The 16511-nt window shown below is 39.9% G+C and overlaps 2 protein-coding genes across 11 annotated transcripts in view; one reads left to right on the forward strand and one right to left on the reverse strand.

Moving 5' to 3' along the window:
* Window positions 1-1144, forward strand: part of stx17 (syntaxin 17) — a 159125-nt gene extending 157981 nt beyond the window's left edge. For all 8 annotated transcript variants that reach the window (XM_069913573.1, XM_069913574.1, XM_069913568.1 and 5 more), the window contains 2 exons: window positions 228-314; window positions 668-1144. In XM_069913573.1, the coding sequence (XP_069769674.1) occupies window positions 228-314; window positions 668-916 (336 nt within the window). In that variant the 3' untranslated portion in view covers window positions 917-1144. The remainder of the gene's footprint in view (window positions 1-227; window positions 315-667) is intronic.
* A 56-nt stretch (window positions 1145-1200) lies between these two features.
* Window positions 1201-16511, reverse strand: part of erp44 (endoplasmic reticulum protein 44) — a 123949-nt gene continuing 108638 nt past the window's right edge. For all 3 annotated transcript variants that reach the window (XM_069913565.1, XM_069913566.1, XM_069913567.1), the window contains 3 exons: window positions 8962-9103; window positions 3869-3971; window positions 1201-1816 (listed from right to left, as the gene is read on the reverse strand). In XM_069913565.1, coding sequence (XP_069769666.1) covers window positions 1712-1816; window positions 3869-3971; window positions 8962-9103 — 350 coding nt within the window. In that variant the 3' untranslated portion in view covers window positions 1201-1711. The remainder of the gene's footprint in view (window positions 1817-3868; window positions 3972-8961; window positions 9104-16511) is intronic.

Raw genomic sequence — 16511 nt, forward strand, 5'->3', positions numbered from 1 at the left:
AAGCATTGTTTGTGAATAATCTAATCATTTGAAAATCCTTCGAGTTGTTGGCAAATATTTAAACATTTAGCAAATTGTGGACCACTGAAAGTAGCAGAGGAGGAACTGTAGATGTATTGACGAGAGATAAAAGATTCAACAATATCTGACCATAGGAATTGTAATTGTGTGAATTGGTTGACTGCTGCTTCCCAGCTGGAAATCTTGTGTAATTCCTTTGAATCTAGACTCAAAAGGAGAAGATTGACAGCATTGAAGACCATGTCAGTACTGCTGCTGAGAATGTTGAAGAGGGAACCAAGAACCTGGGCAAGGTAGGGATCTATGCCTGCTGTGTAATCAATGGCACAGTGCCTGCCAGCAATATTCTAAATTAACCCAACTGATTGATCGGAGCTCTCTAATGTTGAGGGAAATAGCAATTAAGAAAATAAGGGAGAAGTGACACACTGCTTGTCAAAAAAAAATCAATCTGTATTGTGATGGTCTCGTGCAGTGAAACCGACTAACACTACTCTGTACATAGTAATCATCCATGGAACAGCTGCACTAAAGAAAGACTTCACACTGATGGATTGGGACCAGCTCTTAAGACCGCAAGAAATCACACAGTAACTGACAATCTAGTTTGTGTCTTTGTTAAATCTGTTTTTCATTGATTTTTCAGGCCGCTAAATATAAACTTGCGATGTTGCCTGTGGCAGGTGCTCTCATTGGTGGTGTGATTGGAGGGCCTATTGGCCTCCTGGCAGGCTTCAAAGTGGCAGGGGCTGCAGCTGCAATTGGAGGAGGAATACTGGGCTTCACAGGTGGGAGAATGCTACTGAAGAAACACCAGCAGAAGATAGATGAAGAACTTTCACTTTCTTCCAGCTGCCCAGAAAAAGAGGACTCTGACCGGAAAAAATCTAACTAAATTGACCAAGGCACTGGCCCTTACACAAAAATTGAACAAATTATATACATATATATATATTTTTAGAAACAAAACATGCAAGCTATCAACAATATTATCCAGCAATCTTATTGAAAAGATCAGCTTAATCAAAGATCAGCTGTTTTGAACACTTTATTAATGTTCAATGATTGAATGTCAATTTTGTATATTTAAGTGCATTAATAATAAACATTTACTCTCCAACAAGTGATTTGAATGAAAAGTGTATGATCATTGCTTGAACAAAATCTCTCAACCCATCATGATAGGCCACTTATTTTATTTCTTTTCCTCTAACTAGAGATGAACACATTCTTTCAGTAAAGGACAAACAGCAACACTTCAAGTCACTCCCATATTGCAAGAACACTTGCTCTTCATTTAAAGAAAACAAATCAACAACATGTGGGAACAAAAATTATTCCCTCGTAATGGGGCATTGCAAGTATGTTGCAAAATTGCTCCTGGCAAATTCACACTAACAGAATATGGCCTTTTATTAGAAAAAGTTAGGATCTCCAACTGATCAGTGTTTTCTGGCATTTGTACATTTAAGTTTTAAATTTTACTACAATTAATAACCACAGTACATCAACATATTCACAAGCCAGGGAAGCAAGGAAAACAAAACATCCACAATTTGTCGTACATTTGTTTTCAGTTTTATCCAAAATAAAAACTGTACACACAGACTTATGAAAATATAGGCTTAGTATTTCTGCCATATCAGGCAAAGCTCTTTGATTTCGGGTCTTGTACAGTTCCTTCATTGATCTATAATTCGTCTCTCTCTCTCTTGAGAATAGTATACCTGTGTTCACTTGGAGCCAATTTCTGGAAAGAGCTTTCTGGGGGGCTGCTCGCAACTTCTTCACTTGGCTACAGTAGATTAGAATAAAAAGATGTGAATATGAATAGAAAAAATTTAGACGAGTACACAAAATATCTATAACCAAAGTTAATGAACCTTTAAAAGTGCATAATTGAGGATAGGCATTGTTAAATGAAGGGTGAATTGGTCTCTTCACAGGTTTCACATTTATAAAATAAACTGATTTTAAGATCAATATCAAGGTTTGAAGGGATAAAAGGCTATAGGATTAAGAATAAACTTCAAATAAATAAGCTGAATAATCATTTCCCTTGTTAAACTGCTTCAAAAACAGAACTGGTTGGCAAACAAAAGTTTAGGATAAATGGGTATTGCTCAATCGATAGCAATGTGGAAAGTTATGACTTTTTTTGCAGTGTGGAGATAGATCATAGGAATTACTTCCAAGGGCCATTTACATCGTTTTTTTTGACAAGATATAGATATTTTACTTTCATGTGGAGACAAATATTAGCATTTAATACATTTTATTATTCAAGTTGTTACCAATCAAAAAGCTAATAGTTATTTTTAGTTAAAGTGTATTGAATAATGACTGGTATTTTTATATTTGACACCTTGATCAATTTTCAAGCCTTTTATCAACCTGGAAACAATTTGGATTTCTGATCATTCTAATGATTTTAAAATATTCACTGATCTACAATCAAACAATCCTGGGCAAAGTATACTGGTACTTAAGTTAGTATTGTTACTGTAATTCTTTCTGTAAAAACTCCCTGCTGATTCCTCCAATTTTGAATTACATTTATTCTTTATTAAATAATTAAGATGGGATCAACAGCTTTTCACACAAATATATTCCCCACAAGTTAGAAAATAATGAACATTCTCCAATTTCTGTGAAACCCAACTTAAAATACATGAGTAATCTCGTTTGTTGTTCTGCAGATTCTAATGAAGAAAGTGTTTCTTTACATTTAGTGGCAGAGGTAAAAAAACACTGCAGCAAAACCATAATTCTTAATTGCAAAGTGACACAGTTTTTCCTTCTTCTCCAGGAAGATACAACTTATTTTCTACTTTATTTCATTTGAAATTGATTCTTTCAGGTAATTAAACATACAATTCATAATTTGAATCTTATATCTGCAAACTGCACATTACAATTTTCTGTGGCATGTGAAACCTTTGTTGCTCTCTATACCTTCAGCATTAGTTAACAAGGGTGAGATGGGATGACAAGTGCAGGGGGATTATTTGAAACATGGCCTACTTTGTCTATTTGCTGTCCTAATCAACATTGATCTCTGTGGTTCCTAGTACTAAACAATATTTTTACAGTAACTGTGCTACTAGTGTTTCATGGCAGTGTTTTATGAGTGGGCTCAAGGATTATGATAAAAATCCCACATTGTGGGAACAGGGCACTATTTGGCATCTTAAGTTTGTGTACACTTGTAAAACCACAAAATCTTTTTACTCTTTAAGCAGCTAGCACGAATACTTAAATAAGCTTAAAAATAAAATTACTAAAGCATATAGAAATCTTTGAGGGATTAAGTACATGGAAAATTAATGCTTCTACCTATGTTATTGAACTGTATCTAAACAGGTTTTGTTTCATTGCTTTGCTGCAAATTGCACAATTTTCAAGGGCATCGCTGGGATGAACACATTTTTCAGTGGCTTTCTAAAATTATGCTAGGTGTGATTGCAGTCATTCCTTGTTCACATTATGAACAAAATGCAACAACTGGAGGCTGAAAAACATTCTGTGGACTAGCTGTGGCCCATGAACACAGCCCTGAAGGTCAGTACTGCCTTCATTATTATATACATTTATTAGAATGTCAATCTTGAAAATGTCTTCATAACTGTTTACTTAATCAGTTAGTATCTCAGGTAGTAAATCTTTAGTACAAAATATTTTGGTAAGAAAACAACAAGAATGCTTGACGCGCAACCACAGTAGACATTAGCATTCAGTGGAATTCAGAAATTGAAAGATAAAATTTGTAACATTAAATATTTAACACCATTAACACTGCCATCTCAATTTGAGTATATACATCGTACAAAGAAGACTAGTTCCTTACCTGCCCAGGAGCTACATCAGTGGGGTCAGGGCCGTGGTGGAATTCCCTGTGTAATTTGCCAGAGTGTAGATCCAATACAAACTGCTTCAGTGCACCTGGTATACTGAAATTAAAATAAAGGCAGTCAAATATCTGGGTCACGAAAGGAGAAATAAAAACAAGCTATTTAAAAGTCATCTCCAATTGATTATTTTTGTTTGTCAGACCCTGCTTAAAAAGGATTTACAAGATAGAGCAGCAATTTGTTCTCTGCAGTAGATCCTAGGATTTTAGGCGGCCCTCTTCAGAGGATTCTCCACAATGACAGGCTATTGCTGACCTGAAATAACTCCCACAGTGCATCACACCTGGAACAGCTCTTCTGTCTAACAGCAGGTGTCAAACACTGAGTTTACAAATACAAGACCAGCCAGGTAGCTGGTATTGATGGAAGGCTTTCAAAAAGTTCTCTAGTGGGGAGTAATTGCATTCATACCAGGGATAAATGCTGAATGGAGATCAATTTAAATTTCATCTACTTAGATCATCTGTTGACACCTCTGCAAAGTGCCAAAATGCAGCAATCAATTTTAACCATAAAATATCAAATTTGTTACAATCACAGGGACTGATTAGTTGCTCTCCTGAGCACATCTTGCACATTGGGCCACTTGATAAGCTACTACTAGGAATTTATGGATGATCTAAACTTCAAGTTTTAGACACTGATTTTTAGAAATTATGCATCTATTTGCAGTAAATTTATTGGTACATCCTCAAATTCATATCAAGTATGGGCACTGTATATCAAGGACATGTATATGGGCACTGTATATCAAGGACATGTATATCAAGGACTGTATATGGGCACTGTATATCAAGGACATATATATCAAGGTCTGTATATGGGCACTATATCAAGAACATGTATATGGGCACTGTATATCAAGGACATGTATATGGGCACTGTATATCAAGGACATGTATATCAAGGACTGTATATGGGCACTGTACATCAAGGACATGTATATGGGCACTATATATCAAGGACATGTATATCAAGGACTGTATATGGGCACTGTATATCAAGGACATGTATATGGGCACTGTATATCAAGGACATGTATATCAAGGACTGTATATGGGCACTGTATATATAGAACATGTATATGCGCACTGTATATCAAGGACATGTATATCAAGGACTGTATATGGGCACTGTATATATAGAACATGTATATGCGCACTGTATATCAAGGACATGTATATGGGCACTGTATATCAAGGACATGTATATGGGCACTGTATATCAATGACTGTATATGGGCACTGTATATCAAGGACTGTATATGGGCACTGTATATCAAGGACATATATATCAAGGTCTGTATATGGGCACTGTATATCAAGGACTGTATATCAAGGACATGTATATCAAGGACTGTATATGGGCACTGTATATCAAGGACATGCAAATTAATCTTTCAAATGATGGAATGCTGTCATTGAATAAAAATTGTACAACCATAGCTTGCAAAGTTAATAACAATTACAGTCAACTCCGATTATCCAAAATAGGATATTCTCTGATATCAGAAACAAATCAGAAATCCTCATTTATCCAAAGTTTTTTGGAACTTAAATGACTTCACAGCTCATTGTCCTTGTTTCAGGCAACTCCCTCCCATTTCTTCTTTACCTTCTCATATTGACTTTTCTCTCCAACTCTCCCTCTCAAACTACATGCCACTGTCTCCCAGCCACAAGTGGTTGGAAGAATCCTTTGTCCCAGCAAGGGACCTTGGGCTCAGTGGCTTTCCCTCCCCTCCCCAGCACACCAGAGATCCCAAAGCAGATTCCAAACCCTGTCCTCTGCCTACTATTGTACATGCACACCGGACTCCCAGTGCATGTGTACAGGAGGACTAGGGGAGGATTTGGAGTTGGGACCTGGGCATTGGGAGTTCTGGAGACAGGAGCCTGCTGACTTGCCTGTGAGTGTTCCATTGGCCAGGGAAGCCTCCCCAGGGATCAGAGGCGGGGTCGTCTCAGTGATTGGTGGCAGCGTTGTGGCCAGCAATATTTTTTTTAAAAGCAAGAATTAAAGATTATTTTAATGCTTTAAAAAGCCTTCCCTTGTTTGTTGTTGTTTAAACATTGATACAAGTGATTTGCTGTTTCAAGAACAATATTGGTCAAAATTGTGCTCTGATAATAACGACATCATTTATTAATGTCAGATATAGATTGCTACAATACAATTTTCTGCACCAATTATACCTTACACAGCAAAAATTACATGGTTTATAATCTGAAATTCCGGACTTGTGTTTTAGGTGTGATATCGAGGTTGGAACATTTATATATCAGATCCCCTGATGATCCTCTACTGTTAATATACAAGGAGGACATGCTGTCTTCAGGACAGTTAATCCAAGAAGAGCATCCGGTCCAGTCAGAGTATCCAGCCGAGTATTGAAAATCCTGTGCTGACCAACTTGCCAAAGTATTCACGGATATCTTCAACATCTCTCACCTTCAGGGAGTGGTACTTACCTGTTTCAAACAGGCCTCATCGTACTTGTGCCCAAAAAGTTAATACTAAGCACCATAATGAGTACAAACAGTGGTACTCACATCAGTGAGGTATTTTAAGTTGCTGGTATTGAAGCATATCAGCTCCTATCTGAGTGGTGATAGGAATCCTTTCAATTTGCCTACCACAGCAACAGGTCTATGGCAGATGCTATCTCACTGGCTCTACACAAAGCCCTGAACACCTGGACAGCAAAGACGCATACATCAGGATGCTCTTTAAATCAACCACAGTTTGGCATTGAACACCATCATCCCCTAAAAACTGATCAGGAAACCCAAGAACTGGCCTTTGATATCCTACTGTGCAATTGGATTCTGGATTTCCTCACCTCAAGACCACAATTAGTGAGAATTGGCAAGAAAATCTCCATCAGTACCAGACAACCACAGGACTGTGTTCTTATTCCCACCCCCCACTCACTTCACACACATGACTGTGTGGCTTGGTAAAACAATAACCCCATCTGCAAATTTGCTGACAATACTACGGTAATGGGTTGTATAAAAGGGGGCGTGTCAGGACCTTCTACTGTCTCAGGAATTTGCGGAGTTTTGGTATGATATCAAAAACCTGCAGATATGTGGTGGAAACTGGGCTGAGCAGCTGCACCACAGCCTGGTATAGGGATACCAATACCTGAGTGGAAACCCCCTACGAAAGGTAGTGGATACAGCCCAGTGCATCACAGGCAAAACTTCCCATCATCTAGAAAAATTGACATGGAATGCTACCACCGGAGAGCAGCAGCAATCAAGGATCCACACCACCAAGGACATGCCATTCTCACTTTTGCCATTAGGAAAGAGATACAAGTACCACAAGATTTGTACAACCAGGTTCAGGAACAGTTGCTACCCTTTCACCATCAAACTCCAAAACAACTCAGACTCATTTCAATGTTCTAACTTTGCACATCCTTCTTGCTGACATTTCTCTCTTGGGTATGCTTCTTGAGTACAATCTTTTTTTGCACTACCAGCAAGTTGAAATTCTGCTTGGCCCACAGGAAATGATATCATGTATGAACTCTGACAATAAAGCTGAACTTTGAACATAGACTGTACCAGTTTCCTGAGTAAATACAGATGCAAAATCCATTCAAGATCTCCATCTTTTCTGGCTCCATTTATAGCTGACAACTCTGATCTTCAAGAGGACCAATTTTATCCTTTATCCTTTTGCTCTGAATACACCTTTGGACCCACTTAGGATTCCACCCCCCCCCCCCCGCCCCCCCCATCATTATCTGCCAAAGCAACTTCAGGGCTTTCTTTTAGCTCTCCTGATTTCTCTCATTTTTTACCTGCACTTGTTCCTTGTTGTCTATATCTGCTATACACCTCTTGCTTCTTAACTAGACCCCAATATTCCTCAAACCAACTTTGCCTTTAATCCTGGCAGGAACATACAAATTCTGTGCCATTAAAATTTCACCCATAAAGGTACATCCTTGCAAGAAAACAACCTAGCCCAATCCACGCTTTTTAGTTCCCTTCTCATTTCTTCAAAATTGATCCTTCTCCAATTTAGATTATCTTGACATCCATGGATAATTTTTTCCCTTCTCTACTCCTCTATCTGCTCTGACACAGTGATTCCCATCCCTCTGCAAATCTAGTTTTAACCCCCGGAGCAGCACGGAGAAACTTTCCTGCAAGCATATTCGTCCCACTCCAGTTCATATTTAAACTGTCCTGCTGGTACTGGTCCCACCTTCTCTCCAATGATCCAGAAATCTGAAGCCTTCCCTCCTGCACCACCTCTTTCGCGATGTGTTAACCTGCATCATCCTACTATTTATAACCTCAGAGGCATGTGGGACAGGTAGCAATCCTGAGAGCAAAATTCTGGAGGTCCTATCCAACTTCACACCTAACTTCCCTGGAATCTTTTTGTAGGACATCATCACCCTTCCTACCCACGTCACAGGGACCCAAACATCTGGCTGGTTTGGAGGAATTGGAAAAGTTGATCCATGACAGGAGGTATTAACTGACAAGAACAACCTGGTAAGTTAAACCAGGGCAGGAAGAACAGTCAATGGTAGAGCACTGGACGGCATTGTAGAAGAGAGAGAAACTACCATCATTGGTACATAGTTCCATGAAAGCTGTGACACAGGAAGAGAGGATTGTGATGGTGGCTTTTGACATGCTTACAATAACAGAGATTGCAAAAAATATAATATAGAGAAATGATTCTCAATGCACAAAAGTGCTGGAGAAACTCAGCAGTCCATGCATATCCAGAGGAAGTCAAGGGCAACCAATGTTTCAGACCTGAACCCTTTGTCAGGAATCGGGGAAAAAAGGCAAATACCTGAATAAAGAGGAAATGGAAGGAGGCCAGGGCAACAGGCAAGAAGTAGTAGGTATTTACAGGTGGGTGGGAGGGTAGAAGAGAAAGAAGCTGAAAAATGATAGGGGAGAGGGGTAAGAATGGCTTCAGGATTGAGAAACAAGTGAATATTTTTCAACAATTCCAGAATATAAACTTATGGAAACGTTATACTTACTCGATGTCTTTATAATCTGGAAAGACGTACATATGCCTAAAACTGTCAATGGCAATAACAGGGCAGTCTTCTGGGGTCTTGTGTATATGCAGGAGAGGATGACGAAACTTGTCGCAGTCAGCATGCAGGAAGTTTATTGTACCTAAATGATTTAATAATGGTTAACATTAAAAAAAAAGGAGGCTCTTGCTGAATCAAACTAGAAATTAAAAACGCATAAACGAGTGTCAACTTTCCAAACATTTACATGTCTTTGAAGTTCATAATCTTGAATTACTACTTTTATCCATCAAGCGCACAGAGAAATAAGTCGAATATTCATATATTCACTAAACTTGATACTCAGGATCAAGTTTAAAATGATTTTATTGAATGGTAGTCACATTGTTTACATGTTTTTGGCAAACCGATTAAAGTTTTTAGAAAAATTAAACGAGATGGCATGTAATAGCTTGAGATTGTCTGATCTCCAAAACTAATCAGACTCAGGACTGGTAAGTACTTGGAGGGGAGACCATCTAGGAACACCACAGATGCTGTAGGTTTCTGACGGGTGACTCTCTGTCTGCCTTACAGTTGACAAAAGTTAAAGAATTTCATTCTAAATTCTAAATACATTCTAAATATAGTATTACTTGACAATAATAGAACCTTCACCTAATCATTATTTTCTGGCCTTGAACAACACTGCCTTGAATTAAAAATCTTACTAATAATGCAATAATTTTGCTACTCTTCATATACCTTAGATGCCACTAGCAAATTTTCAATATATGGAATCTTCTCCAATATCTTTCATCCTTGCACAGCTTTAGAAGGGATTAATACATTTTCCATAAATATTTATAGATATTTTAAAAATATTAAATCTGATTAACTTTTTTCCAGTGACTGAAGATTTATACTTAGAAAGTTTATTACCCTTGTGATAAATTGTATTACATATTTTTAGCAAGCTGTAATTGGGCCTCAATACCAATACAATATTAAATTATTTGACTGATGTCTACAACAGTTAAACAAAATTGATGAGATTTGACATTTTTATACAACCTAAAATTAAAAGTAATTGAATCATCACTTGTGAAACAGATAACCTTTGCATCTCAACCACCCCCACCCACTTTACCCCAAGCAGAGTTGTACATAATATACTTACAGATATTCACAATCAGCAATTTTGAAATTTCTGTCTTAGCAAGAGATTTACATCAATTGGAAAAAGCTATCAAATCTTAGTGACTAACTCTTGATTTGTACCTCCATAGGTTATAGCATTTTTGGGTACTCAAAGTACATTTTAAATATGGAAATGTTATCCTCAATCAAATCAGTAACCCAAATATTTAATTATTTTGATTGTCAATAGTTACATTTTAGAATATGGTAAATACCATCATATATTTTTATTCATTTTATTTTCAACCCTTCACATTTAAATTGAAGAGGGTGGCTCTACAGAGAGGTTACAGAGAACAAAGCCACTGATTGGTCTGGCAACTCAGTTTGACAAATGAAAATCTTGAAAATTGATTGCTTGGTGCTCAATTCTCACTTTTAAACTTCAACTAGGAGAAAATAATTTAATCAGACACAATTCCCACTATTTCTTTGCATCTTTTGCGATGGTTGGATAATACCAGCTCTGACCTCAGAAGCAAAGTTTTCTGGAAAACAACAAGTAGAGACTTGAGTAATTAGCTAATTCTCTAGTTTCCAAAATCTATTTCTAACAATTCAAAGTATTCAAAAATACAAATTTCAAAAATGAGCTTTCCTTGAAAAATAAGATTGAGGTGTTCCTACTTGGCAGTGTCCTAAGATTAAATCTTTTTGGTTGGAAATTGGTAATTTATTAGAAAGAATAATTGGAGTTAAATTCTCATAGGACCCAATGTTGTTTTTATTGGGTGATATTAAGGGGTTTAAACTTAAATTAAAATAGAATAGGTTCGACGTGAAATTTGTTAAAATTGATTTGGCAATAACTAGAAAATGTATTACAATAACTTGGAAGTCAGATTATAGATTTGGGACTGGAAAAATAGCGTGTAAAAATTCAAAGTTGTATACCACTTGAAAAAATTACTTGTAATTTATGAGATAAATAACATGTAAAATATGGAGCCCATATTTGCAGAGTATTGGTACAGGTACACAATCCTTTATCCGGAACCTTTGGGGGAACAGTGTGTTCTGAATTTCAGATTTTTCCAGATTTCGGAAAGCTAGATTTAAATCCACCAGAATTGTGCTACCGAATCCACCCCCACCCCTTCCAGTCGTGCTGCTGGTCTCTCCCCCTCGCCTGCCTGACTCACGCTGCTGTCCCTCTCCCCACTTGCTGGATTTTGGAGCTTTCCAGATTTTGGATGTCCAGATAAAGGATTGTGTATCTGTATAAATATTTAAATGAAGCTCCAACATTCCCTTTCTCCTAATAGGTCTCCACATATTATAAGAAGTTTTACAGTATGGAGTACTTCAATTGAGGGTCTCTTGAATCTCTCTCTTTTTGTTAGAGGAGGGGGATAATAGAAGGATTTTTATATATGTATATATAGATACCACATATATTACCCCCTCCATAAATCTTCGTCCGCGAAGCCAAGCCAAAGAAAAAGAATATTTGTAATGTATAATAATTGAAGTTTTTTTAGTGGTTTTAAATTTGTTAAAAATAATTGGAGCTATTCTAAAATTTTGAAAAAGTTATCTCAATGCTCAAGTCAAGGTAAAATATAATTGGAGCTTGGCCAAACGAAGAACTTAAGACATGTTTAGATTGAGCTTTCTGTGAAGAGTATCAAAAATCTTAAAATGAAGAATTTTTTCACTAAAAGTGGACAAAATAAGTACTAAGAAACCAAGTTAGCCAAGAACAAAAATTGAGGAAGTTTCTACTCAGCCAAGAACATCAAACAAAAGCCTAAAAGAGAGCAGCATAAGACAGGCCTTGGGACCAGCAGACCTGGAGAGTCAGGACAAGAACTAAATATTATCCTGGAGGAAATAGAAAACTTGAGCAATCAATTTGCAGGTGTTGAAAATGTAATTGGAGAGATGACTGAAGTTAAAGAAATTGTTGAAGACTTACTGGAAAGAATGAACCAAGGAGAAGCTAAAAGCTTTGGAAAAAATGTGAAGAAATAGGAGTCAGACAGACAAGATCAACCACAGAGAATTTTAGCAGATGAAATAAATGTTTGAATTATTGAAATAAGTAATTGAGGGAAGAGATCCAGTGAACTTCTTTGAATTGTGGATCCTACAAGTGTTGGAAGAAAAATGTTCAGAGAAAAATTACATATTGAAAGGGCTCTCTAGACCCTCAGACCTAGGAGAGCCAGTGATCATGACCAGTCCTGATAAGACTTTTGAGTTAGGGAGCAGCATATGAATACTCTAAATAAAATAATGGACCACTTGAGAATCACCATGAAAAAGTGTTATTTTTCAAGATTTTAGTCCTACCTTGATTAAGCAAAGGAAGGAGTTTGGCAATATTAAAAAGAAAATTGCATTCTAAAAACTTGATATACCCTATGATTCTGATGGTCCAAGTACCAAAAGGTAATCAGTGATTTTTCAAGACTAAAAACGAGATGAAAGACTTCCGATGACTTTTATGAAAAGACTAAGGTTGCCAAAAAAGACAACTGTGAAGAAATTTTTTTTAAAAATGGGACAAGGTAAAAGATGTATTTTTTAAAAAACTGACTTGTATTTATTGTGGAAAAGTAAATTTTATTGAAATGTTCAGAGCGCTCAATAAAGAGTGAAAATTTGGGAAAAGTAGTAGCAGGATGGAGACTCCAGTCTAAGGGGGAGAATGGTGCCCAGCGAGGAGTATCTATAAAAGATGGGAGGGATTCTTCCTCAAAGGATTCTGCAGGCTTTCAGTGTTTCCTGTTTACGTCACAGTCAGGACAGGAATGTTGTGTTTTTTTTTAAAATGGGAAAGATCATTATTATTTAAACAATGGAAAAGATTTTATTGTTAATATTTGTTTAAAAATATTATGGAGAGAATGCTAAAATGTATTAGTTTTAATGCTAATGGGATAAACAGACCAGTGAAAAGGAAGTGGGTCTGACACACCTAAAAAAAATTAAAGGCAGATATACTAAATGAAACACATCTTACTAAATTAGAACATGGTAAATTAAAAAAGAGTGGATGGGCAAGTAATATCATCTTCATTTAGCTCAAAGGAAAAAGGTGTAGCAATTTTAATTAATAAAAATATACCAACAATAATAGAAGAGACACTGACCAAGCAGGAAGATTTGTAATGGCACACTGCAAAACTTATGCAGAAACATGGACTTTTATGAATATCTATGCACCAAATTATGATAATGAAGTCTTGGTGAAAGTTATCCTTTTAAAAATAGCCGAGGGAAGACAAAATATACTGGTCAGAGGAGATTTAAATTTCTGTCTGGATCCAATATTGGATAAATCAGCCAGAACAGTAACAAGGGCAATAGTGACAGTATCATTTATGAAGGATTTAAATTTGATACCCTTTGCCCAGACCGGGGCCGGGGCCGCTGCTGCTCTCCCTGTGCCCGTATCGGGGCCGCCGCCGATACGGGCAGGAGCAAGGGGGAGACGGCGGCCCCGGCCTCGGTCGAGTGAGGCAGACGGAGGCCCCGGTCCGGGCAGTATGGACCGACCTAGGAGGGGAGGCAGGCCCCTCCAGCCCGGGTAAGAAACCTGCATAGGAGAAGGCCACTCCGATATAAAACCTACGACCCAAGGACCTCGCTGCCACGTCCCAGCTTGCTTGGCCACGGCACACGAACCATGGGTGTAAAGGGTGGGGCCAGTACTGCGCGCACTGCACTCCACCTAAAAGCTCCTTTGCGCAGGCCCGAGGACAGGTCCACGTCCTCCCCCTCAACGTCCTCCCCCTCCACGTCCTCCCCCTCCACGTCCTCCCCCTCCACGTCCTCCCCCTCAAAAGATGCTCACAAACTCAAGCTAGCATGCTGGAACATCAGAACCATGCTAGATAAGACTGACAGCCATCGACCTGAACGTCGGTCTGCCCTCATTGCACATGAACTCCTCAGACTTGACATCGACATAGCCGCTCTCAGTGAAGTCCGCCTGGCAGATGTAGGCAGCTTCCAAGAACGCGGCGCGGGCTACACACTCTACTGGTCTGGCAAGCCTTCGGATGAACGACGCCTATCTGGTGTAGGCTTCATGGTCAAGAGCTTCATTGCCTCCAAACTCGAAAACCTTCCGACAGGCCTCTCGGACCGAATCATGTCCATGCGACTCCCACTTCAAAACAAGCGTCACATCACCCTCATCAGTGTCTATGCTCCAACCCTCCAGGCGGAACCAGCAGAAAAGAACAAGTTCTACACCGACCTGCGCAACCTCATCCAACGTACCCCTACAGCCGACAAGGTTGTCATCCTGGGCGACTTCAACGCTCGTGTCGGCAAAGACTCAGAAACCTGGCCAGGAATCCTGGGCAAGCATGGCGTCGGCAAGTGCAACAACAATGGGCGCCTCCTGTTGGAGCTCTGCGCAGAACAGCGGCTTGTCATTACAAACACCCTTTTTCAGCAGAGGGACAGCCTTAAGACCACCTGGATGCATCCCCGATCCAAACACTGGCACCTCCTGGACTACATCCTGGTGCGAGAAAGTGACAAACATGATGTGCTCCACACCAGGGTCATGCCTAGCGCGGAATGCCACACTGACCACCGGCTGGTTCGCTGCAAGCTCAACCTTCACTTCAAGCCAAAGCCCAGGAACAATAAAGCCCCCAGAAAGAGGTTCAATGTTGGAAAACTGCAGTCAGACGAAGCGAGAGGAAACTTCCAGGCAAACCTCAAAGCAAAGCTCGACGTTGCAACCCGCCTCACGGACCCGTCCCCTGAAACCTTCTGGGATCAGTTGAAGACTACCATACTGCAATCCACTGAAGAGGTACTGGGCTTCTCCTCCAGGAAAAACAAGGACTGGTTTGACGAAAACAGCCAGGAAATCCAGGAGCTGCTGGCAAAGAAGCGAGCTGCCCACCAGGCTCACCTTACAAAGCCGTCCTGTCCAGAGAAGAAACAAGCCTTCCGTCGCGCATGCAGCCATCTTCAGCGCAAACTCCGGGAGATCCAAAATGAGTGGTGGACTAGCCTCGCCAAACGAACACAGCTCAGCGCGGACATTGGCGACTTCAGGGGTTTCTACGAGGCTCTAAAGGCTGTGTACGGCCCCTCACCCCAAGTCCAAAGCCCGCTGCGCAGCTCAGACGGCAAAGTCCTCCTCAGCGACAAGATCTCCATCCTCAACCGATGGTCAGAACACTTCCAATCTCTTTTCAGTACCAACCGCTCAGTCCAAGATTCCGCCCTGCTCCAGCTCCCTCAACAGCCCCTAAGGCTAGAGCTGGATGAGGTTCCCACCCTGGATGAGACATATAAGGCAATCGAACAACTGAAAAGTGGCAAAGCAGCAGGTATGGATGGAATCCCCCCAGAAGTCTGGAAGGCTGGCGGCAAAACTCTGCATGCCAAACTGCATGAGTTTTTCAAGCTTTGTTGGGACCAAGGTAAACTGCCTCAGGATCTTCGTGATGCCACCATCATCACCCTGTACAAAAACAAAGGCGAGAAATCAGACTGCTCAAACTACAGGGGAATCACGTTGCTCTCCATTGCAGGCAAAATCTTCGCTAGGATTCTACTAAATAGAATAATACCTAGTGTCGCTGAGAATATTCTCCCAGAATCACAGTGCGGCTTTCGCGCTAACAGAGGAACCACTGACATGGTCTTTGCCCTCAGACAGCTCCAAGAAAAGTGTAGAGAACAAAACAAAGGACTCTACATCACCTTTGTTGACCTCACCAAAGCCTTCGACACCGTGAGCAGGAAAGGGCTTTGGCAAATACTAGAGCGCATCGGATGTCCCCCAAAGTTCCTCAACATGATTATCCAACTGCACGAAAACCAACAAGGTCGGGTCAGATACAGCAATGAGCTCTCTGAACCCTTCTCCATTAACAATGGCGTGAAGCAAGGCTGTGTTCTCGCACCAACCCTCTTTTCAATCTTCTTCAGCATGATGCTGAACCAAGCCATGAAAGACCCCAACAATGAAGACGCTGTTTACATCCGGTACCGCACGGATGGCAGTCTCTTCAATCTGAGGCGCCTGCAAGCTCACACCAAGACACAAGAGAAACTTGTCCGTGAACTACTCTTTGCAGATGATGCCGCTTTAGTTGCCCATTCAGAGCCAGCTCTTCAGCGCTTGACGTCCTGCTTTGCGGAAACTGCCAAAATGTTTGGCCTGGAAGTCAGCCTGAAGAAAACTGAGGTCCTCCATCAGCCAGCTCCCCACCATGACTACCAGCCCCCCCACATCTCCATCGGGCACACAAAACTCAAAACGGTCAACCAGTTTACCTATCTCGGCTGCACCATTTCATCAGATGCAAGGATCGACAATGAGATAGACAACAGACTCGCCAAGGCAAATAGCGCCTTTGGAAGACTACACAAAAGAGTCTGGAAAAACA

Source organism: Narcine bancroftii, chromosome 1 (genome assembly GCF_036971445.1).
Source record: "Narcine bancroftii isolate sNarBan1 chromosome 1, sNarBan1.hap1, whole genome shotgun sequence".
Lineage (NCBI taxonomy): Eukaryota > Metazoa > Chordata > Chondrichthyes > Torpediniformes > Narcinidae > Narcine > Narcine bancroftii.